Source organism: Ictidomys tridecemlineatus, unplaced genomic scaffold, assembly GCF_052094955.1.
Source record: "Ictidomys tridecemlineatus isolate mIctTri1 unplaced genomic scaffold, mIctTri1.hap1 Scaffold_769, whole genome shotgun sequence".
Lineage (NCBI taxonomy): Eukaryota > Metazoa > Chordata > Mammalia > Rodentia > Sciuridae > Ictidomys > Ictidomys tridecemlineatus.
In genome coordinates this window covers 53985-79818 of record NW_027525642.1, presented here as the reverse complement: position 1 = coordinate 79818, position 25834 = coordinate 53985, and the positions used below count along the sequence as shown (strand labels likewise).

The following is a 25834-nucleotide window of genomic DNA, read 5'->3' as shown; positions in this document are numbered from 1 at the left end:
AAATCTGTGAAAGAGGGCATGGTAAACACCTTCAAACATTCCTATTCTTTGCAAGGTCTCATGAGTCCCTTTGTAAATTAAAAATGAAACTACAATTTCTGAAGTACCCCAAGCATTCATAAGTTGACAATTTGCACATAGTTAATTTTTTAATATGTAAATACCCTGTGGTTATTTCCATGGCTTCACCCAAGTTTTACTTCCTGTGACATATTTGGAGAATTTAACAGATGAAACGACAGCATTCTGCATTTCTTCTTATCATTCAAAGATAGCACCCTAGCAGTGAGTCTTAGCAACAAATAAGTATGAATGAGATAAGTTAGCCCTTGTATATGGATTTCACATAATTAAACACAAGATGTGTATTGTTTTTTAACAAAGGCAGTATCACATATGAAATGAACAGTAATCACATGATTTAAAAAAAATTTAAATTTTTAAACTAAATACAAGGTAACATGTTCCACAAGAAATGTGAATTTTCATCAAGCCTTTGTCATTAACCCGTTTAGATATCTGACTCGGGGCCTGACTCTTGACAGAAATTTATGAGCTCAAAACCAGAGGCCAGAAAAAAATGCTACACTCTGCTCAGATTATCTCTTCCAAACACTGAGGCTTGTTTATCATACTCTAATTCTATAATTCTGAGCATAATTATAGACCCCCCTGAGAATTATAGGCCCCCTGACACCCTGAGAATTCCATTCTGCTATTCCTGCTGAAAAGGCATTATTTTCTATTTACGCTTTCCAGATAAACAGTATACTAGACAGGCTGTAAGATCCACATAATTGGGGATCTCCCTGTGCATCATGAAAACATCATCCCTGAAATATAGCAATAGGAAGATTTCTTTTTAAGTGTTAGAAAAAAAAACTTAGAGCAAGTACTTAATTTGTTGACTCCCATGGGTAGGAGTTGCATCTCTCCATCTTTTCCACTTTGATCTGGAAAAACAGAAGGTGACTCCATTTTGGCAATCCTTACTTGTTCTTTCTCACTCCACAACATGCATGAGAATCACTGTTATGGTCTTGGTATCCCTCAGAAGCTCATCTATGAGGAAATGTAAGAAAGTTCAGAAATAAAGTGATTGAATCGTGAAATCCTTAATCTACTCTATACTATTTCCTCAGTAAGGATTAATTGGGGGCAACTGTAAGCAGGTAGGGTATTGTTGGAAGAGGTGGGTCACTGGGGGCCTGGCTTCAGGGCATACATTTTGTCCCTGGTTAGTGGAGTTTCTGTCTGATTCCTAATGCCACATCCTGAGCTGCTTTATTCCTTCACACTCTTCTGCAATGCTATTCTGCCTCACCACAGACCACAGCAACACAGGAAGCGATGTATGAACTGAGACCTCTGAAAATGTGAGCCCAGTAAATCTTAGTTTTCTACATGGTTCTTGTCAGAGTCACAGTAGTGAAATAGTCAGCTAAACTACTCACATCAACATGGTCAACTTAGAGGTGACTGGTGCCTTGAACTTCCTCATTTCCCCAGTATTCTACGGAGATTCATGAGAGAAATGAAAAAAGATCTGGGGATGAATGAGTGAAGTGGCCTTGAGAATATCCCTGGGAAACTCACTCACTTTTTCTCAGCTTTGATTTTTTCACATCCAGGTGGAGGGAATGACTCAAATTTGGCAGGATTTCAAAACAGTCCATGCACATGAGAAAATGATACAGAAAACTAGACTTGCTTCATATTCATACTCAAGGACAATTAGTGAAACTATATCACACACCTGTAGTCCCAACCACTCTGGAGGCTGAGGTAAGAGAATCACAAATTCAAGGTTCATAGGAAACTTGGCAATACCTTGTCTAAAAAAAAAAGAGGATAATTTCTTCAATATGTACAATACTTCAAGAAAATTCAAGATGGACTCTAAATTCCCTTTTCTAATATGCTGCAGTCTGGCTGGGCACAAATTAACCAAGCCGCCACAAAGCCTTGTAGGTTCAAACAGCAACTCTTTATTCTGGAACTCTCACCAGCACTCTACATACACTTCCCAGGAACACACTCCCTCCACAGGGCTCCACGCAGTCAATTCTCTCTGAATCCCAAGAGAACTCAACGGGAACTCAAAAGTAGCGAGCACCAGAGGCAGCAGGATCCGCTCTAATCCCAGAGCCACCCTAATCTCAGAGCAGGGTCATCTTTTAACCATTCCCTTCAGCAAAATGCCAGGCATCATTCCGACTAAACTGTGGCTCTCAACACTAATATCCCATTTATTTTCTCTTCTTTGCCTTTGGATGACTTAGAATAAGAGCTTCCCTCTAACTGCCAGTTATAGACCATATTCCAGTCTGATTTCAAGGGATTCTAAATATTGGTTCATGAATTAAAAGCAGGGTTCAATATTTTCAAAATAACAATATAAATTCTCTTGTTTCTCCACCCAGAGTTTTTGGCAGTATGATGTCCAATGTCATAAAAAGTATGGGAAAATGTGGGGGTGAGTGCCACGTCCGGCTAACGGGAACCGAGTCCGGCGAGAGACATTGAGGTTAAAAAATTAAAAAATCACAGGACACCAAGGTTCTTCATCCAGGAGGAGGCATGTGTGCGCTTTATTGCCAAATTTGTTCTCCTTAAATATCTTTTGTAACAGGGGAAATGACTCAAAGGCGAGGAGAAAAGAGTAATAACTGTGTCCTTGGGTTATCGTCATGTCCCCTTTCAGGAGGCTCGAACAGGTCAAGCTGTTCCGAGAGACACATATGCTCGAGGTAGATAAACTGGAAACTGCAAGCCTGTATCACGGCCTTGTGAGCTGGCCACCTGCGTCACGGCCTTGTGAGCTGGCCACATTGACATGCAGAACAAGGAATTGGGGGCTGGGCCCCGGGGGACAGGGAAGGCCTGCTACCAGCAGGTGAGTATTTTGGAAACTTCCCTTGAGTAGACTTATTAAATGAGGCACTCCAGGGCAAGAGGACAATGCCAGCCCAGAGCTATTACTGGGAATTGATTACATAAAGCTTTTAGAGGCTCCTCCTCCTGTCAAGAGTCCCATATTTCACCAGATGTCATGGTTCATGGACAAGAATGTCATACTTTTGACTTTTCTCAGTCTCTGATGACCCAAAAACTCTTGGCCTCACCTTCTCTCTAGTGCCCAGCCTCTACCCCCTTTTCCATTTTTTTCTTCATTAGGAGCCTTTAATACTGCATAGGAGACATTAAGTCAGACCTTCCTAAAATGTTCACCATGCATGGCTTAATCTACTTTCAAGATTGTCACATTGAATAAAAGTGACCTTTATATAAATTTTGGGGTTATTATGTACATTTGAAAGAAAAGAGGAGACAGAGATGAACAGATTGGGAAATGATTTGACCTCTGCTTTCTTTTGTTTTAACTTTCTCTGCAAGTGTGAAGTCTTGGAGATTTCATTTGTTTTTCCCTGACAATTAGGAGTTTTCACTAGAAGTATACACAGGGATTTCTCTGCCTACCTCATTCTACTGACTTTCAAGAATAGACTTCCAGTACATTTTAAACCACTGTGTTTCCATGGGCTTATGTACTTCATAATCTGCTAGGGTGAAAACAGCTAATTTCAGTAGCCATTTTCTTAATAATGCTTGATGAAAGCAGCTCCAGAGGTATTATTGTAGTTATTGTGTTCTATAAGCAAGTGGAAGAAGGCTTTGCCTCTTCCTCCCTCTTCATCGTCTCTCATCAAGTCCTCAAAACAGCAGAGCTGACCACATCATCCTACCTAACTGGCATGGCTCATAAAGGCCATGTTGTTGATTGGAAAGAGCACACAGGGCTGAGTCCCCACTGATACAACCTTAGCCATCTCTTGTATCTTAAGCACTTGTAAGAACTTAATAATTTACTTGTCTATTTTTCTCTAATTTAATATACTTTCACATCAGAAGAAACAATTAAAGCATAAAAAGAGAACCTTCAGAAGTGGATAAAATCTTTGCCCCCTGAACTTCATTTATGGTGTTAATATTCACAATATTAATAAGCTTAACACCAACAAAACAAATAACCCAATCAATAAATGGGCAAAATGACTGAGCAGACCCTTCTCAAAAGAAGAAATACAAATTACCAATGAATATATGAAAAAATGTTTAACATATCTCCCAATTAGAGAAGTGCAGATTAAAACTGCACTGATTATAAAATATTTTTAAATACAAAATTATTAGAGAATGAGGTAGAAAACATGTACGCACCATTTAGACATCTCTGACCAGGCTCTTCTTATAAAGAGTTTCTTTATCTTTAAATATCCCTTCCCTGCTTCAGGTACATGACCTTCATTTTATATGTCCAGAATGTTCTTGTGTGTCATTACCTAACTTGAACTTGTATCTAGTGTCACTGTGCATTCTACAGTCAGGCATACGGATTATGGAATATCAGTTTGGATTCCTGGGTGTTGCTCTAACTGAAGAATATGTCTTAGTAGGTTTAATGAGCTCTTCTTTCCCAACACAGATTGTATGATGGTCAACAGCCTGTGTTGGTTATTACGGATCCAGAGATGATCAAAACAGTGCTGGTGAAAGAATGTTATTCTGTTTTTACAAATAGGGCAGTAAGCATTAATTTTTTTAAATTTCTTTTTTTTAATTGATTTTTTAAAAATAAATTACAGCAGAATGCATTACAATTCTTATCACACATATATAACACAATTTTTCATATCTATGGTTGTATATAAAGTATGTTGACACCAATTCATGTCTTCACACATGTACTTTGGATAATGATGTGTATCACATTCCATCATTTTTGCTAACCCCCGCCCCTTCCCTTTCTCTCTAACCCCTCTGCCCTATCTAGAGTTTATACATTCCTCCCATTCAACCCCTCCCTAACCCATCATGAATCAGCTTTCTTATATCAGAGAAAACATTTGGCATTTGTTTTTTTGTGGATGGGCTAACTTCACTTAGCATTATCTTTTCCAATGCCATCCATTTATCTACAAACACCATGATTGCATTCTCTTTTATTGTGGAGTAAAATTTCATTGGGAATATATCCCCCCCCCTTTTTATCCATTCATCCACTGAAGAGCATCTAGGTTGGTTCCACAGTTTTGCTATAGTGAATTGCGCTGCTATAAAACACTGATGAGGCTGTGTCCCTGTAGTATGCTGATTTTAAGTCCTTTGGGTATAAACCAAAGGCAGGGATAGCTGGGTCAAATAATGGTTCCATTTCAAGATTTCCAAGGAATCTCCATACTGCATTACATATTGGCTGCATCAATTTGCAATCCTACCAACAAAGTATGAGTATGCTGCTTTCTCCCTATGCTCGCCAATATTTATTGTTGTTTATCTTCATAATAATTGCCATTCTGACTGGAGTGACATGATAGTGGTTTTGATTTGCATTTCTCTGATTGCTAAAGATGATGAATAGCTTTTAATATATTTGTTGATTGAGCTTATATCATTTTCTGTGAAGTGTATGCTAAGGTTATTTTTAAAAATACAAATATTTATTGATTAAATTTGTGTCTTGGAGTAATCACAGCTTCACAGAAATTAGCTCCAAAACTGTTCAAGGAAGTTTCATAAAACTTTTCTTCTGTTTTTCCCAATTGACATGCTTTGAATATCATATTACTTATCTCTGAATGTAGTCTATTCCTGTTATTAGAGTAACCAGAAATTGACATTGATATAATCCACAGAACTTATTTAGATTTCACCAGTTTTATGTGCCCGTGTACATAAGAGCCTATGTACATTTGGGCAAAATTGCTGCTGTGGATAAATCCATATAATCATCAGCTTTCTTGGGATATAGTGATCCCCAAGGCTCCCTCTTGCTAGTCTTTTCAAGTCCTGATGGGTCACTTGTCTTTTTCTCTTAACAGCGTCTCCATAAGAGCAAGTATTGTCTTTTATGGGGGACGCTAATACATGAAAAGATTTGCCTCTAACTTTTATGTTGTTCTTGTTTCTCTCCTAAAAGTTATAGACTTTACAATTTACATAAAAACCTATGATCTATGTAATGCTAATTTTAAAACATGGTGAGGGTTCATTTGTTGTTGTTGTCTTGTTTTGTTGGTCTGTGGCTGTCCAGTTGTTTCAGTACCATCTTTAGAAAGACTGTTCTCCCTCTGATCATTCTGTTTACACCATTGCAAAGCATTCATTTGGGCTGAGAGGGTGTGTCTATTTTTCACTCTGTTTTATTTTAGTTGTGCCTGTGCTCTTCTCTCCATTGTGTTTTTTCTTGCAATGAGTTTCATTACCACTTTAAGTACCAACCTTGGGGGATGGTGACTATGTTAATAAAGCAAAGGAAAAAATATGTTATCATCTTGGGGCCAGGGTTGTGTGGTTCAGTGGTACAGTGCTTGCCTAACATGTGTAAAGGGCTGGGTTCAGTCCCCTGCACCACATAAAAAAAATAAAATAAAAATATTGTGTCCATCTACAAGTATATATATATATATATATATATATATATATATATATATAAGACAAAGAAGTTACCATCTTAACTTTTCTATGCATGCATTTGCCCCTTAGTTCAAAAAGATGTGACACCTCATCTGGGGGAGTCCCTAGTATTATTATCAGAACAGGGAAGACTAGTGGCCTCTCTCAGTGGGTTTTATTGTAATGAACTGGTCTTTGCTTCTGGCTTGTTGGTTTTTCTGATGAATTCATAGCCTCAGAATGCTGAGCTGACTTCTCAAACTCCTGTCTCCTGGTGTGTTAAGTTAGCATTAGAGACTATCATACTGTTTAACTCCTTATTTTCTGTTATGTTTGTATGTGGTGCTGAGGATCAAATCTGGGCTGCATGCATGTCAGGCAAGCGCACTACCGCTTGAGCCACATCCCCAGGCCTCCCACTTTATTTATGTTGGTTTTTTAATTTTTCATACAAATTCAGAATAAGTTTGTCTGCAAAAACCCACTTGGTGAGATTTTGATAAGAATTCAATCAAATCTATAGATTACTTTGGAGAAAATCTGTATCTTTTCTGGGTTGAATCTTTCAATACATGTTATGCTTCTCCATTTCTTGAGATTTTCCTTAATATCTTTGATCAACATTTTATACTTTTCTGCATAGCAATCCTGTACTTGTGTTTATATCTGTTCCTAATGTGTTTCATTTTCTTTGGAGTGACAGTGAATAGTATTGTGTTTTTAATGTTTTTTTTTTTTACATTTCCCTTGTTTTTATATAGCTTGTTTTTGCATGTTAATACTGTATCTTACAACCTTGGTGAACCTATTTATTAGTTCTAGAAGTTTTAAAATATTCTTTGAGATTTTTCACATTGATAATTTTGTCCCCTGAAGACAGGGTCACTTCAGGTTCTTTCATTTGCAATTTTTATGCCTTTTTAAAAACATTGTCCCATTGCTCCAGTACAAATTTAGAGTATAGTAATATTGGATAAGAATGATAAAAGTAGAAAACTATACATTCTTCCTGAACTTAGGAGAATAGATTCACCATTTCACCAGTAAATGTTATGTTACCTTAAGGTTTTGTTGTTGGTTTTGGGTTTTTTAGTATATAGAGTCTGTTTCAGATTGAAGAAGTTTTTTTTTTCTTCCTAGTGTTTTGAGCTTTCATCATGAATGAGAACTGGATGTGTACCTTTATAAATAAAACACAGTGTTGGAAGCTGAATGACAGCTTCCAGCAGGTTGGATTGACAGGCCAGTCTCAAGCTGGGAAACATAATTATCTTTCCTTTTCCTTCTGTCCCTCCATGTTTGTGTAGTGGGAGATGATTCAACAAAAGTGCTTCCATATAATTGCATAATTTTTTCAGAATTCAGAAGAAGTTCCTAATATTTTAAGTTATTAGATACTATATTTAAGTGGCTATATCCTGGCATCCCTTGCAAGACATTTATGCTGTACATATATGGAAAAGCATAACTGGTCTAGGCAACCTAGTTTTCCAAGGTTATCTGGATGACTGTCATCAATCAGTTTTTTCCTGTGCTGCCTGTATAGGATGCCCTAGGTCATAATGCTCTCTGTACCCTGGAAGAACAGTTTACCTACCATGAGGGGTCTTTGTATTTACACAGCAGCCGTAATATAAATACTGAACATGCATCTGGTGGCTGGGTACCCCCTCTACCCTCACAAGAGAAGAGGAATTTGGGATAAAAGTTTATGGAGCATCTAACACAGGGAGAGCCCCCTAGTAGACACTCAGTAAATAACTGATTAAAAAAACTGATGCCTGTTTAACAAGTTCTCTACAATGTGGAGACTTCCAAAACATACCTCATACAAAATGTCTTTTTTTGTGTGAACTTCAGGTAGTTTTGCCATTGGGATTTATGCAAAAAGCTCTATTTGCAGCAAGGGATGAAGAGTGGAAGAGATTTCGAGTCTTGCTGTCACCAGTGTTCTCCAGTGGGAAACTCAAGGAGGTAATAAACTAAGAGGACTTTAGTTAAAAACTTAAATAAGGATTTGGGGATAGGACATGTGTGAGAACATCATCGTTTTCCAAAGAATATTTCACTAAGTTTGAAATTTCTAATTAAAAAAACTAAAAGTAAATATCAGAAAGATCAATACAGTAGAAGGAAGGGAACAGAGGGAAGAAAGAGAGGAGAGAAAGGGGAAGTATTGGGACTGAGTTAGAACAAATTATTTTCCATGCTTTTATAATTATGTCAAAATGAAACTTATTCTTATGGATAAATAAAAAGAACTAATTAAAAATTTCAAATGACCTATTGTCTTTATATCTAGAAGAGATATTATTTTATTCATTATAAATATCTCATACTTTATAATCCTGGGAAAACCAGAGCCTCGGGGACTCGATTCTCCTCTAACTGTGGGTGAAGTTGTGTTTTGTGCTTAGAAGATCCCCATCATTAACCAATATGGAGAAGCATTGGTGAAGTACCTGAGCCAGGAAGTGAAGAAAGGCAAGCCTGTCACTGTGAAAGAGTAAGTAGCAGGCAGCTCTGTGGTTCTGAGCTGTTTTAAGACCTTCCAGCACCCTGCCAGGGAACTGAAATTACGACTGTTGAGCTACCCCCTGACCAGACAAAAGTAAGTGTGTGCTGTCACAACCACAATGGGCCACACAAGGAGGAGAGGCTCCTAGGATGAGGCAGGGTGCTGGGACATCTGTGTACAAAAACAGAATTAGTTTATCTGCTTGATCGTCAATGTGGATATTATGTAAGTCAAAACACATATTTTACAATGAAGAACATAATCACTCAGAAGTTGAGGGTAGAGCCTAGGGAATGTTGGATGGGGGGAAGTTTCTTGTACCTATTGAGCAGGGATAGAAAGATATAACACAGAGCTAGGGATGTAGCTCAGTGGCAGAACACTTGCCTAGCATGTGTAAGGCACTGAGTTTGATCCTCATCATCACATAAAAATAAACTGATAAAATAAAGGCATGCTGTCCTCTACAACTAAAAAAAAATATTTAAAAAAAATTAAAAAAGAAAAATACCATGCAGGCCATGGAACAACAAATCTCTTCATGGTTGCACTGAGAATATCAGCAAAATACAAAATATGAAATATTCTCACCACTTGTTCCTCCAGTCTCAACAGAGATAAGGTCCTGAAAGGATATGGATTACAACTACCATATCATTTGTTATATAAAATGGGTTATTTTGACCCATGAACAACCACTGATACTTGGTGAAGGTGATCCCCCCACTCACTGCTTGACAGGGTCACAGTGAGAAAAAGTGTTGGAAAAGCCGCTCTCCCACTGTCTTGACAGGGTCACAGTGAGGATGAATGCTGGCAAAGCCATGCTGGTTGGTGGGTAACCGAAACCATGAGACCCTTTTTTTTATGTAATTGGGACTTTGCATTTTCATGCATATGCTTCTCACAGGAGGCATGAGTATGTTAAATGCCAAACAAATTAAATCTTAGATGGCTAGAACATAAAAGGTAGTTCATGCCTTGGAGGGTGTCCTACTACCCAACATATCAAGGACAATGTAGAAGGCTATTCTTCTATCTTAGTACATTGTGGACAAACCTAATAACAGACAACAATCATCTTCTGAAAGGTCATGAGAACTAGTGCTCCTTGACTGAGAAACAAAGAAACTCTTTGAGAAAGCAGCTCAAACAGTTTTATGAGAATAAATTTAGGAATTAATTAAAATAGATTTATAAGACACAGTTTTAGAATAATGTTAGAAATATTATTTTATTTAGATTCTTAAGTTTAGAAATTCTTAAGTCTTTAGTTGTATAGGTTTTTGATATGTTTTAAGGATAATTCATAAACTTTAGGATATTTTAAATATAATATTTAAAGGGACATTTTTAGATGGGCATTTTAGATTAAAAATAAAGTACAAGTGTACTTTAGGTTAATGATTGGTTAGGAGACTTAGAGTCTGGTTACGTAGTTTGACATTAGTTAATAAGAAAATAACATATCTTGGGAAAAATAGTAAATCTTGGGAAAATCTGCAAAAGTAAATTAGTGACATATTTTATTAATGATTCTGTACTTTTAATAATTATATAACTGAAGGTCATATCCTGGAAAAATGTAAATTAATGTACCCTCAATCATGGTTAAGGAAATGTCATGTCTTGGCAAAGTTTTAAATTATATAATTAATGACGTATTGTGAATCTATAATGATGAGAAAAATTGTAATAAAAGGGGACGCAGAGAAAGCTGCTTTAGCTCTCTCTCTAGATATTGCTCGAGGGAAGGTCTCCTGTCTCATCTTATCGCGGACGCAACTCATCCTTCAGGACTCCCTGGACCCCGCTAGGGCAGGACCCCGGCAGATACTGTCTTGGGAAATCTGAGAGAATGTGTTCCCCACGTTGTGAGATCATCCAAGTACATTTTGAGAAAATTTTCAATGTTTTAACTGAGGATATTCTTACTCATTTCCTTTTGTGAGATTCTGCCCTTGGGGCCACTTTGGGTCCTGAAGTTCAGGACCTCTCAGGAGCTGTAGCAGTGGGTGCAGAGAAGGGGGGGCAATGTTTCTGCCTCTCAGAACAGGGTGTTGCTTTTATGTGATGTGCTAGAGAGGAATCAGCTCTGGGCACAGACTGTGCTGAGGCAGGACCTAGGTCAAGGTCACCTATATTGGATCTCCTACCAGGAGTCAATTATAACACCTTGGTTTTGCTGAAGCTCCATACTTAATCATCTTTTATCTTCTGCGCTCCACTCACTGAGGTAATTTATCTGATTATGGGTGTCTGTCTCTGTGACTGAACTCCTTGAGCTCACTACCCTGGTATCCCTAACTCCCCTGGCACAGGGGCAGCTGCCTCACGGCATTTGATAGGAGCATGGACTAGTCATTTGATCAACAGATATTTCTGACGGTTTGTGAATGTGCTCATATCACTTCTTCCAGCATGTGTAGTAGGAGAGTAAAGCAGTACAGATTGAAATTTTACATTTCTTTTTCTACTCAGAATTTTGGGGAGCTACAGCATGGACGTGATCGTTAGCACATCTTTTGGAGTTAATGTCAATTCCCTCAACAATGCACAAGATCCATTTGTGAAAAAAGCCAAGAAAGCCATTGGTTCAGATGTCTTCCATCAAATTTTTCTTATAATTAGTATGTGGATCACCGTTTCTTTTTTTTTTTCTTTTAAAATAACAACTTCATTAAGATATTATTTACATACTATATGATTCCTTACAATGTAAAACTCCATAATTTTTAGGATGATAAATGATATGTGCAGCCCTCACCATTGTCAAAACTCAGAAAACTCATTATCTTTTAACTGTCAGCTTTCAAAATGGTTTATGCTAAACAAACACTACTGTATTTTCTATTTCTTTAGCCTTGCATATGATGCATACATTATAAAAATGGGGACATACAATATGTGGTCTTTTGTGATGTAAGGTGATATCATTTAGTATTTTGTTTCCAAGTAAAATATATATCAGTATTTCATGTTTATGGCCAAATAATATACCATTGTATAGATATACTACAATTTAGTTATCCTTTCATCAGTTCATAGACATTTATGTTATTTCCACCTTTTGGCTATTATGAATGGTGCCATTATGAACATTAGTGTGACAACTTGTTTGTGAACTCTAGTTTTCAATTTCATCTGAGTATATACTCAGGAGTGAAATTGCTGCCTTACAAAGTACTTCTGTCAGTGTTTTCCATAATAGCTGTACCATTTAATATTCTTACTAAAAGTGTATGAGGGTTCCAATTACTTCACTTATTTTCTAACACTTCCTGTTTCCATCTCTTATTTTAGACATTGTAGTGGATGTGAGATGTCAACTTATGTGGATTTGATTTGTATTTTCCTGTTGGTTACTGATAACAAGCAATGTTAATCACTTTTTTATTTGTTCTTTTCAGATATACATCACATATTTATAAAAACATAAAGTATACCTTATTCTAATTAGGATGGCAGGCTTGTGGAGGTACATGATGTGGAGATTCACTATGAGGTGTTCATCTATGTACATAGGAAAGATAATTCAGATTCATTATTTTAAAGAATGTCTATCCATATCTTTCCCCACAATTACCTGAAGTATTTGTATTTTTGTTTTGAGGCTTAAGAATTTTACTGGTGTGATTCTGTACCATGTACAACCAGAGGAAGGAAATCTTGTGCTCCATTTGTGTACAATGTGTCAAAATACATTCTACTGTCATGTATAACTAATTGGAACAAATTTAAAATAAAAGAAAAAATAATTTCTAAATAATTTATTTGAAAAAATACTTCTTCATATATTCCTTACACAGTTTCTTATCAGATTATGATTTGAAACAAGCTTTTCCTATTCTATAAATATCTATTTACTTTCTTGATAGTGTCCTTTAAAGCACAAAGTTTTTAGTTTTTTGCAGTTTATTCCTATCATGGAAGGTATTCCATATCCCAACCATTAAAATGAATGAGCTGGATTTCAAAATCTTAAAATGTATTAATATTAAAGCTGTAGTGTTCACAAAAGAAAAGCAATTGATAGTAGATGCATGCAATTTGATGCCATTTATATAAATGTTAGAAACTGAACAGGTCTTGGAAACTTAATATTTAAATCATTTTCTTTTATTGTTTGTGCTCCAAGTATCAAATATAAGAATTGATTGAAACCATATTGACTTACATACTTTTTATTGTTTACTACTAAAAATTGTAGTTTAGCTCTGATATTAAGGTAGCCCAATGATTTTAATTTAAGTTTAACATTCAGGGCCAGGTGAGGACAACATGTTATTCTTTTGCATGTGGCTATGTAGTTGTTCCAGCACCATTTTTTGAAGAGTGTCTGCCCTGTTCAATGGCCAGGGCACCTTTCTCAAAATTCCATGGTCCATAGACATGTGGGTTTATTTCTGGACTCTAAATCCTATTCCATTTATCTATATGTTTACCCATCTTGTAGGACCACATTTTATTTTTGCTTTGGAGTGGGTTTTTAAATCAAGAAATGTGAGTCCTACAACTTCAATCTCATTTTCAACATTATTTTAGCTATTCTGTGTTCCTTTGAATTCTATGTGAATTTTAAATCAACTTGCCAATTCCTCAAAGGAGCCAGCTAAGATTCTGTTACAAAGTACATTAGAATCTGCAAATCAATTTCAGTACTATTGCCATTTAAACAATATTAAGTTTTCTGATCCACAAACCTGAGATGTTTTTCCTAGTCATGTAGATCCTCTTTCTTTTATTTCAACAATATTTTGTAGTTATTATTGTGCTTGTCTTGCACCTTTGTTAAATTGATTCCTATGTATTTTATTCTTCTTAATGTCATTGAATATAGAATTATTTTTTAATTTCTTAGTTTTTCTTTTGGGTTGCTTATCACAGTGTAGAGAAATGCAGTTTATTTTTGTGTACTGATCTTGTATCATAAAATGCTGGTGAACTTTTTATTACTTACAGTATCCCAAGAGAAGTGGTGAGAGAGAAATGCTTGTCATGTTCTTGATTTGGGGTAAAACTATTACATTATTAAGCTACAAATTTTCATAGATATCATTTATCAGATTTACAAAATTTCATCCTAGTCCTAATTTGCTGAGGGTTTTATCACAAAAGAATGATTTTGAGAATTATTTTTCCACGGGGAATGTTGGTTTTGATTTTATCAAATGTTTTTTTCTGCATCAATTGAAATAATCCTCTGTGTTGACTTTTTTATTTCATGGATTTGGTGTATTACACAACCATTTCCTGTGTTGTCTTTGCTTGGTATTAGTATTAGGGTAATACTGGTCTTTTAGAGTATATTCAGAAATGCTCTTTTAATTTTGGAAGTGTTTTTGAAAAATTGGTATTAGTTCTGTATTTTGTAGAATCTACTATTAAAACAATCAAGATCTGGGCTTGTATTTGTGAATAATTTTCTATTACTAATGCAATCATGTTACATTTTACAAGTTTATTCATGTTGTATATTTACTTCTCAATCAATTTCTGTAGTTTGTGTCTTTTAGGATTTTCTGCACAAATATATGTGAACAAGCAAATTGTTAGAATTCTTTCATAATCCTTCTCCAATGGTAGTAATAAATTCTTTTTTCATTTCTCTTGCTATTCATTTCTTTTTTAATATTTATTTTATTTTTTCATTAACATGTATGAGTTATGCAAATAAATGGAGTTCCATGTGATGTCTCAACACATATACACAGCATACACAAATGAAATAGAGCCTTTCTTTATCCACCTTCTGCCATAGCCCTTTCCAACCTTTAATAATCACTATTATACATTCAGGTCAAATATTTTTACCTTCCACATATGAGAAAAAACATGTGGTACTTGTACTGATGTGTCTAGTTTAGTTCATAAGCTGAATGTCCTCTAATTCCATCCACTTTTAGCTACAAAATACAGAATTTCATTCTTCTTTATGGATGAATGTTCCATTGGGCATATATGTATGTGTGGGTATATATATTTTTTATTTTAATATATATTATAAATACATAAATTTTATATTATAATATATAATAAATAAATATATATATCACTTTCTTTATCCATGCATTGATGGATACCTAGATTTAATGCACATATCAGGTATTCAGAATAATATAGAAATAAATCTGGATGTACAGATGTTCCAATCATATAGAAAAAATATATTAATATAAAATATGTTTTATATATCTATAAAGTATTACATATATAAATGATATATATTTTCATAATATAACAAATTTTTAAAAACATAATGGCCAAATACCCAAGTAATCCAGTTTAAATATAGAAAAATTCTCCAAATAGTTATTTCTCAAAAAAAATGACTTAAAAATACATGAAAAAACTATTCAATATCACTTGGTGTAAGGGAAATGCAAATAAAAACTACAATAAGGCATCATCTCACCCTGGTTAGAATGACCATTATCAAAAAAAGAAAGAATGAATGAAAAAATAACAAATGCTAGTTAGATGTGGAGAAAAAATTCTCTTACATACTGTAGGTAGAAATGTACACAATTCTGGAAAAGAGTGTGAAGGACTCCAAAATAAATAAAAGTAGATATACCTTCTGATCCAGATGCCCATTTCTAGTACATATTGAAGGAAATATCATATGAAACTGTTATGCCTTTGTATTTCTTGGTCAATCTGGCTAATGGTTTGGTGATTTTTATGACATTTTCAAAGGGGTAAGGTGACATATACACACCTTTTGTTTTTGTCGATTTTATTTCTTTTCTATTTCATTTGTTTCAACTTGAGTTTTATGATTTTCTTTCTTATGCTTCCCTTTTGTTTAATTTCCTCTTTTCACCATTTTATGATTTAACTTAGACTATTGACTTGAGAACTATCTTTTATAAAACCTATACATCTGTAGCTATATGTTTATGAGCACTGCTTTGGCTACTTCTCCTAAGTGTGATATAACATGTCATCACCTTAATTCACCTAAAAAACAACTTCTAGTTGCTTTTGGATTCCATCTTTCATGCTTGACAGTTGTGTCTGGAAGTTTTATAGTTAATTTGTATTTTTGTCTGAGTTTCCTGATTTTCCATCTGTTATTGATTTCTGGTTTCAGTTCTTGACAGCTGAGAAACATAGGTCAACTTGTACCTATCCTGCCTACTTTTCCTTGAATGCATAATTAATTATAGCACAGAGTATAAACTGTTTTACCCAGAGACCCTATTCCAATACACAAAAGGGTAAGGAGCCAGGGAATTTAATCCTCTTCCTTTTATCAGTCCAGTGGCATTGATGGGGCCACTGATCTCCTGCTATGGTGGCTGCAACCCCATGTATGAAATGCCCTTGCTCAGCCATGAACCAGACACCAGGTACTGGCCACAGAGGCAATGGCTTCTGCTGGAGGAAACTGATGATTTTTCTCTTCTGTATTTTTTATAAAATAATCAATGCTCCTGGGATGTTGCCTTTTCATCAAGGTTTCTCTTTATTTTTTCTTTCACTTTTTTTCTAGTGATATTTCCATTCCTTAGACCAGTGTTTCAAGCATTAAATGTCTACAAGTTTTCAAAAAGTGCTCTGGATTTTTTTAAAAATTCTGTAATGAAGGTGAAACAAAAACCCCTAGAAAATAAAGAAAAGGTAAAACCTGGTGGTGGTGACATGACAATGTTCGCTTTTTGATCATTTATTTGCTGTGTACATCTGACTTGTGCATATACAAATGTACATGTAATTTTGTAAGTGGTGCTGGGGATTTAATCCAAGGTCTCATGTATGCTAGGCAAATACTGAATCACTGAGCTTCATTCCCCAGTCCCTCTCTGTACATTTTTTAAAGTTGATGGAATACTTTAAGATTTGCACTGGAGAATTTTTACATTTTGGTTAGAATGAAGATCAAATTTAAAAAAGTCAAACTGATAATGAGTAAGATTGAAAATTTTTGATACAATAATAGACATGATGTTATGTCTTGAAAAAAAATATCATTCAAATAAAAACCTTATCATTTCCCTCTCATTCAGTAAACTGTCAAAATAAAAATCGTATTTCAAAATGATTTTACTGTTAAAAGTATTCCCCAAATCTTAAACTGGTGAACAATCATTACAATTCCAAGCCCTTTACATCTTAATTGGCACATTCTTCAAAGGAAGGTCCTATTGGGCACCTGGTGAAGTATGTGTATGTTAAATCTGAGTCTTTTCCTGTCCACAATCAGGCCGTGCTCTTCAGTTACCATCAAGGTAATATGATAACCCAGGTTTGCCTTCTGCTTTGCCTGGAGGTCAGCACAAGAATGTCTCCAGGTCAGGGAGGCAGGACAGACATCCCCAAGTGTGACTGAAGATTGAATCATGTACCTAATGGGTGGAGGATTTGATGATACACAAACAAAAGCTAGTAATCATCTTTGAAACTACCAAGTGTATTCAGTGTGGTCATTGAATAAGAATTAAGGAAAAATAAAAGAATTGAAGTCCAAGACCACTTCCTGGTCAAGCAAGTATGACAGGAAAAGGAGACAAACTCAGCATTATGGGGAGCAAAGACCAACAGATATTGGACACCATAGCTGGATTTCTCTCAGGAAAATATCCTGTTTTCCATGGTTTATACATGCATATTTTTTTCACTTGTGGGTTGTGTAACCCTAGCCAGACTTCTGGACTTAAAGGACCCATATTCTAAGAAGGGAGGTGAAATGCTACATTCAAGATGTACTTCTGACTTTATGACTGATTTTGTCATTCCCATTTCCATTTCTAATTCCAGAACCGCATTGATTTTCTCCAGTTAATGATTGATTCCCAGAATTCCCAAGACAAGGAGCCCTACCAAGGTAACCAAGAATGTTTCATGGTCCATTGACACGGAAATTCAAATAAGCAAATTATCCTGAAAATATACACATTTTCTAGAGAAAATAGATTTCCACCAAATTGCAGGAAGATACACATTTGGATATTGCAAATGGTGCCCACATGTACTGTCTAGAATCATACAGATGTAACAAGGCTCAAAAATTGAAGGGAAACTAGGAAAAAGCATTTCAGTCATGAAGTTAGTCTGTTGTCTTTTTACCATCAACATCAGAACAAATGATGATTTGAAGCCTCATTCAGATACACTGAATCAGAACCTCTGCCTGGATATTTGCATTTGTACATCCAATCAGGAGGTTCACTGTTCCAGTAGTGGTGAGGGTCAATGGCAGTACTGGGTGAAAATGTGTTTACTAGCTTCATCTGATATTAAGATTAACTTTTCCCATGTAATTCATAAGAATGTTGTGGGGGAAACCTCCGATACTGTGTAAATATCCTATTCCTCAGCATACTTTCACCAACTAGTTTTATCATACATGAATGATTTTTGATATAAAGCATTTGAATTATGATGTTTACAAACTGCTGTCTTTATCATTCTATTGTCTACTGTACATTTATGAGTTGGTATTAGATTGTCAGAGAGTTCCATTCTTATTTATGTCAGTATGATGTTATATACTATGAATTTATTCTCTTGCTATCATTTTTTATTTTTATGGTCAAATTCTCTTGGGCTTAAGTCTTTTAACAACTTATCCCTTCTCTTTCTGTTCCTCGTCCCTCTTCTCTTCCTCATCTTATATTTTGATTGATAAAATTGACTATATTTTATAGCAGTTTAGGTTCATAACAAAACTGAGAAGAAGGCATAGAAATTTCCCATATCCATTTTTTTCTCGAAATTCATCTGTTTCCCCCATTACAAAGGTCCCTCACCAAAATGATATATTTGCCACAATCAATGAACCATCACAGATAAGTCACCTTACCCCTAAGTTCATAGGTGAACATAAGAGTTCTTGAGTTTGTACATTCTATCAGTTTTGATTCCTATATAATGATATATATCCACATTGTAGAAACATACACAGTATTGCATATGTTTTCTCAGATTGTTTTGGGAGAACATTCTTGCTTTCTGGTGCAAGAAACTCTAGGTTCCTTGTCTATATCCTTTGATCAGGCCTGGAATCACCCATTTTTTCTAGAAGCCCTGGCTTTTTTAAGTGAGAGATGGTATTAGAAACCAAAATCTGGAAGTGTAATGTGACCATTACTACTGTAGTTTCTTTGAGATCGTTTCTCTGAACAGAGATATGAAAATAAAATATATTAGTGCAGACTGAGCAATATAAATATTTCTATGTGAGTCCATATACATGGTTGAAACAGTAATCCTCTCCCTGATTCCACTACAACTTTCTGTGTTGAATGAAGTACTAAATATAAGTATTGTTCATACAGTAAGCACTGGATACGTGGCTATGTAGCTTTTGGCATGTAGGTAATGTTACTGAAGAAGTGTACTTTCTATTGTTATTTAGATTTAATTCATTAAAATTTAAATTTAGATAGACACATATGGTTAGTGGCTACCACTAACTTAAGTGTAACTTAAGTTTATACTCCAATTTCATTTTAGTATCATTGGGTTTATGCCAGTAGTGGGGAAAATTTGGTTTGAGTTTTCCCACAATAGCATCATAGAAAGCTTCTGTAAGCTAGAATTCCATGTAGATCTTTCTCACACTCATTTTGTATTTTTGTATTATTTTTTGTTATGAATTACATCGTTGGAATGTATACCATATTTCGTTCAGGTATTTGAGTATCAACAAATCCTAATCATTTCTCCAATCAATGAGATGAATACTTGAATGTGACATTTTAGGAGAAAAGTCAAGAGAAACAACACCTTCTATCACAAAGGCTGTTTGATGATTATGAAGTTCAGCAAATAGAGGGGATGTGTACTAAGAAAGATGACATTCAGCCCAAGATTGATAAGCAATGTTAATTTCACTCACTGAACCCCATCATCCTATGGCTTCTGCCTAATGCCCTGTATCAACACATTCTTTCTTGTGTGATTTTAATACCACTCATTAGGCTCTGGTTAATCACTACTCTTCTGGGTTATTTTTCTCTGTATAGTTTCTGCACACCCTGAGATCATCCAATTTGAAAACTGGTGCCCCAGGTCTTCTATTACCTGATGATTCTTAGGCTAGTTTGTGAACAGAGTTGACTACATCTCATGGAAGTTCAGATTTCAGTTTAGTAGCTTGAAACTCTGTGTTTCTAATAAGCTCCTTGAAGCTTTTGATGCTGCTGGTCCATGGACCACAGTTTGTGTAGAAAAATTTCTCTGTGGCTCAGTATAGTTCTGTCAATTATGGCCTTTATTTTCCCTGCAAAGATGCCAGTATTGCAAATGCTTTCAAGGTTCTTCAAACTACATTCTAGATAGAGTAAGTTTATTTTTTTCCCAGGGGAAGAGTGCTACCCACTATTTATAGCTAAATAACGTTCATGATATGCAAGGCACAGTTGAAAAATACTGTTTGTTTGACATCCATACTGTCTCTTGAAATCACCCAGTTGTGTTCGTGGTGGGGGGTGGCAGAATGAGGAACATTATGAATTGCTCTTCCAGTTTTTCCTCATTGGATTTTGGATCATCATTCTGATTTATGTTCATGTGAACTGTAAAGTGTGCATGTACATGCTTAGACTAAATTGTCTTTCCTCCCCTTTTAGGTCTATCTGATCTGGAGATTGCAGCCCAGTCTATTATCTTTAATTTGGCTGAGTATGACACCACTAGCAACACTCTTTCATTTATTATGTATCTACTGGCCACCCACCCTGATGTCCAGAAGAAGCTTCAGCAGGAGATTGATGAGACTTTGCCAAATAAGGTGAGTGAATGGCACCTGGAGGGGAGAGGAGAGTTAAAATCTCTGGGCATCTCAGTGTGTTATTGGGCAGTTCTAAAATTATGATGGTTATTAAATACTTTACAAATGCTATGGTATTTTACCAATATGAGTTATTTGAGGAGCTCTGAAAACATCAGTGTACTGTGTCAACAAAGTTTTAAGTTATTTCCAAATCTTAATTTACAAAAAATTTCTTTCTTGTCAGGCACCTGTTACATATGATGTACTATTTGAGATAAAGTATCTGGACATGGTGGTGAATGAAACTCTCAGATTGTATCCAATTATTGAGAGAATTGTGAGAGTCTGTAAAAAAGATGTTGAACTCAATGGGGTGCGCATTCCCAAAGGAACAATCGTGGCTATACCAACATATAGTCTTCATCAAAACTCCACGAACTGGCCAGAACCTGAAAAGTTCTACCCTGAAAGGTACAGGGCTCCTGAGAAAAAAATCCACCCTTAAGAGGCTGTTTCACACATGTTCTGAGGACTTTTAGTGCAGATGGCATACATGTGATTTTAAAATTTTCTTGTTTTAAGAAAATTTTAAGAAGTCTTTTACAAAGTGGTAATTGTTTTAGAAGACAAACATTAGAAAAAATAAATGACTATAGCCATTTAAGGCCCTAGAACATCAAGATAAGCCCTATCTATTATTAATGTGATTAATTCAGTATGGAAATTTTTATATAAATGTGTAGTTTTTAAGGACTGAAATGCTATCACATTTCATTTGATGTTAAACTGTTTTTTATTTTATTTAACAGTAATCTATAAACCTTTCTGCCACTTGACCAGTCTCTTATTTTAGATGCTTATCTTTTTTAATCATTTTAGGATTTTTGTCCTGTTCACTATAGCTCCTTGAATTTTCTACCAGCTTTAGGAAGCACTGCTATCTTCCACTTGATTAAACATTGCTTCCTGGTTCCTCCAGCACAATTGTTAAATACAAGTTAAGGCCTAAGAACCACCCCCCACCCAGATAGTTTAAGCAGCCTCACTGAGGATGGAGAGAGCTCAGATCCTCAGAGTTTTGTCTCTGGAGTGTTCTGGGCCAGCTCTTCATACTATCCACATTTGATGACTTTTTCAAAGCCAAGTAACCTGCCCCCAAGACACCTGAGATATTCATCCTTAAATATGTCTTGACCTTGGTCTTCTGAAAATTTTGATCCTTGACCTTGGTCTTCTGAAAATTTTGATCCAACCTCACAGTTTGCACTCTGGAAAGAGTTACTGTTTTCCTGTTGTTGTACTGAGGAGCAAAATAAAGAAAGTTTTCAGGGTAGTGTCTGGGGGGTCCAGTGGCATGGGATCAAGACTACTCTTGGCCCCTAATGTTACACTTCTTGATTAGAGTGACCTTGTCTTGTTGGTTATGAGTTCCTCAATGCCAGTTTCCTCCAATTTCAGCACTTCCAACTTTTGAACTTCACAGATACAAAATCAGAGATTACACATCTCTTTGATTCACTGAGGCATGATAAGATACTACATGCTTAAAGTGCATCAGGGACTAGACCAGGATGAGGAAAATTACAAATATGTGTGGTATAGAGGACTCTTGACATACACACAAGCATAATCTACAGACAGTAGTTTGGAAAACGCTTTCCATGCTTCCGCATCTGCTCATCATCTGCTCAAACAATTATCAACCAACCTCATCAGACCCTCCACACACCACAAACCCTCCAATAGATTCCATATTACTTTGATTCATAATCACCTATAAATTTGCCAAAATGTTCTCAAATATATAAGAATACATTAAAAAAAATCACAATGTCATTATCACTTTCTCCAAATAAACACTTTCTCCTTAAAGTAATCAAAAAACTAGGGCTCAATTTAAATACAAACTGGGTTCAACATTCCAGATATTATTTCTAAACTTATGAGACAGACTCAGAAGACAATGATAATATTCTATGGAGAGAGAGGCAGAAACAGAAGGAGAAGGAGAAAATAGATGAATGAGGAGGAGGTAGAGGAAGAGAGGAATTGTGTAAAAGAAGGGAGAGAGGAAGGAAGGGAGACAATAAGATCCAGATAAAAAGGAGTATAGAGAAGAGAGGTAATCATGGTGGGAGAATTTTCTCCTCCTTCATCAATAAAAATATGAAATGCAGGAGTGGAAGTTATGGTAGGAACACACTTTGCTTCATTTATATGCTCATTTTCTAATTTTTTAAAGAGTGTGTATGGATCACAATCCTGAATATAATTTCAGTACTTAAAGACATATTTTCTTTTAAATAGCATTCATCACATCTTAACAAGACAGAGAGCTCCTCTAGTGTAAGGAGAATGAAAGTTCTGTAGGTTTCAATTCTTATAAGAAAAGTCACAGAAGGATTTCAGTGACCATTCCACAAAAGAATCCTGTGCTTTGCTGCTTATGAATGTTTAGGAGACAACCCCAATTATGTAGGTTTCATAGATTTATGTCTCAATAACTTATTTTCATCTACTATTGTGAAATTAGGTTCAGTAAGAAGAACAAGGAGAACATCAATCCTTACATATACAAGCCCTTTGGAAATGGATCCAGAAACTGCATTGGCATGAGGTTTGCTCTCATGAGCATGAAACTTGCTCTTATCAGATTACTGCAGAACTTCTTCTTCCATCCTTGCAAGGAAACACAGGTCAGGACACTTTATGAAAAAGTAAGGTCTTGTGGGTAGTTACATTTAGTTGAGGAACCTATTTAAAGAAAAGTATCTGCTCACTCAAAGACTCTCTTTTGAGACACTTGTGCAATGTTAGGCTTCTTCAGTTTTAGAGCTCTATATCTGTGGCTTTATAAAAAACAAGATATTAAAGATCAGGTAGCTAAGGAATCCCAGACACAAGAGGCTGAAAGTATTTTTTACTTGTTTGTATAGCTTTATTGTCTGAAATGTACTTTTTCTGATTCTTTCTGTTTTTCGAGTTTCATTTACTACATCTAAATATACTTGCTTAATGTTTGCAGATTCCTCTGAAATTAAGCAAGAAACCATTTCTTCAACCAGAAAAACCCATTGTTCTAAAGGTTGTGTCAAGAGATGAGCCTGGAAAGTAGAGTCTAAATCTCCCTGAAAATCTCTGCTATGTTCTTCAAAGAAGATGTATCTCAGAAGAAAAGACATATTGATTTTCTCTATAAATAAAAAATTGGTCTTGAAAATAGATTTATGGGTGGATGATGCTCTTGAGTTACTAGGAGGCTGGACCTTTGCTGGGCTTGTTCATTGTCTGTGCAAAGAATTATGTGTTGTTTTATGGAAAGGAGGTGACCATCTGTGTGACAGATATGAAAACTCAGCCTCTCTGGTTTTGGAGGAATTCTATCCACCCACCTCTGCACCCTCACCTCTTCATATCTGCCCTTATAAATTCTTAAACACTGATTCAGTAACTCAAAATATCTGAGTAGAAATACTTTATCATCAACTTTTTTCTTTCAAAACACGCTTTATTTCACAGGTTTCTAATATTAATCAACACATTCTAATTTTATACTCCCTAAATAGTCTTTGTTGTCATGATTTACATATGTATTTTCCATAAAAATAATGATAGAAAAGGTCTTTATATATTTATCTTAATATTTTTAGAGTATCACTTAACTTCATATGTCTACTTTAAATGGGATTGGTAAAGGTTTTTCCATAATACTCTGAAGGATTTAGACACATATACAATGCTACTTGAATTTCTGCAACTCAGTTAAAATAGTGAAGGTATACATAAACCACTTTATTCTTTGGATAGTCAAAGTACATCATGGATCTGGAATCTTGAAAATTCTTAGAGTTTTACCCATAATAACGCTCTATACTTGGGCCAAATACAGGTGTAGTCATTGGGTTATAATACCTCTCCTCAACACTCTCCTCAGAGCCTTAGCTACATCCTTATTCCGGAGAGTATAAATCAGAGGATTCAGTGTGGGAGTAATGATGCTATAGAACACAGAACCAACTTTGTCTTGCAGTGGAGTGCGCTGGGACCTGGGCCTCATGTACGAGAAGATGCAGGCACCAAACCAGAGAAAGACCACAATGAAGTGGGAGCTACAAGTGGCAAAAGCATTTCTTTTACTCCCAGCTGAACGCATCTCAGTGACACTGTGCAGGATGAAGCCATAGGATGTAGAAACCAGAATGATGGGGAGGAGGAGAAGCACGATGCTACAGATATACACTGTGGTCTCATAGACGGTGACATCACCACATACCAACTTCACAACAGCTGGATACTCACAGGAGAAGTGGTACATTTTTTGAGATCCACAGAAGGGAAAGTGCATCAAGATGACTGTGTGAATTAGGGAGTTCAGAGATGCCCCCAACCATGAGGTGAGGGCCATCATCAGTGCCACCTTTCTGCTCATGAGCACAGTGTAACGCAGAGGATGACAGATGGCAAAATACCTGTCATAGGACATGAGAGCTAGCAGAAGACACTCAGCACCACCCAGAGACAAATAGAGAAAGTGCTGGGTGGCACATCCCAGGAAGAAGATGGACTTGCTGCCAGACAGGTAGTTGGTAGCCATCTTGAGGATGGTTGTGCAGATGTGCATCAGGTCTATGAAGGAGAGCTGGCTGAGCAGGAAGTACATGGGGGTGTGAAGTCCACGATCCACACAGATGAGGAGGATGGTGAGAGTGTTGCCACTCAGTGCAACAAAGTAGACCACCATGGTCCAGGCAGAAAAGGAAAAGGTGCGTCGGGGAGTCATGGAAGAGCCCTTCAAGGATGAAGTCTGCCAGAGACGTCTGATTCCTCAGCCACATGGTCCCTTCAAAGTCCTTGGGGAAACAGGGAGTGGAGACAAAGTGTGATGCCAGAAATATGGGATCCTGTGTACAGGGTGGTAAGCTCTCTTGATCCAAGAAAATATTTGTGAAGAGTTTTTTCTCTATTTGTAAGTATCCAGAAACTGAAATTATTGAAATTCATTTTTTTTCAAAGCAAGACAAACCTAAAATTTGTCATCACGATCATGGTCATTTGAAATTCCAAGACTCTATTAAGGGCCAGAATTTATGACTCTTTTTACTAAATATAGGCCTATGTGTGTGTAATCATGTGTATGA

The 25834-nt window shown here is 36.0% G+C and overlaps 1 protein-coding gene and 1 pseudogene across 1 annotated transcript in view; one reads left to right on the top strand and one right to left on the bottom strand.

Annotated features, from left to right (window-relative positions):
• Positions 1 to 24154, top strand: part of LOC144374592 (cytochrome P450 3A9-like) — a 27264-nt gene extending 3110 nt beyond the window's left edge. The window contains exons 3-13 of the mRNA XM_078037362.1: positions 2424 to 2476; positions 4487 to 4586; positions 8317 to 8430; positions 8874 to 8962; positions 11456 to 11604; positions 16473 to 16600; positions 17738 to 17804; positions 20554 to 20714; positions 20941 to 21167; positions 23230 to 23392; positions 23722 to 24154. Of these exons, the coding sequence (XP_077893488.1) occupies positions 2424 to 2476; positions 4487 to 4586; positions 8317 to 8430; positions 8874 to 8962; positions 11456 to 11604; positions 16473 to 16600; positions 17738 to 17804; positions 20554 to 20714; positions 20941 to 21167; positions 23230 to 23392; positions 23722 to 23811 (1341 nt within the window). The 3' untranslated portion in view covers positions 23812 to 24154. The remainder of the gene's footprint in view (positions 1 to 2423; positions 2477 to 4486; positions 4587 to 8316; positions 8431 to 8873; positions 8963 to 11455; positions 11605 to 16472; positions 16601 to 17737; positions 17805 to 20553; positions 20715 to 20940; positions 21168 to 23229; positions 23393 to 23721) is intronic.
• On the bottom strand, positions 24082 to 25834 carry LOC144374591 (olfactory receptor 2AE1-like; annotated as a pseudogene).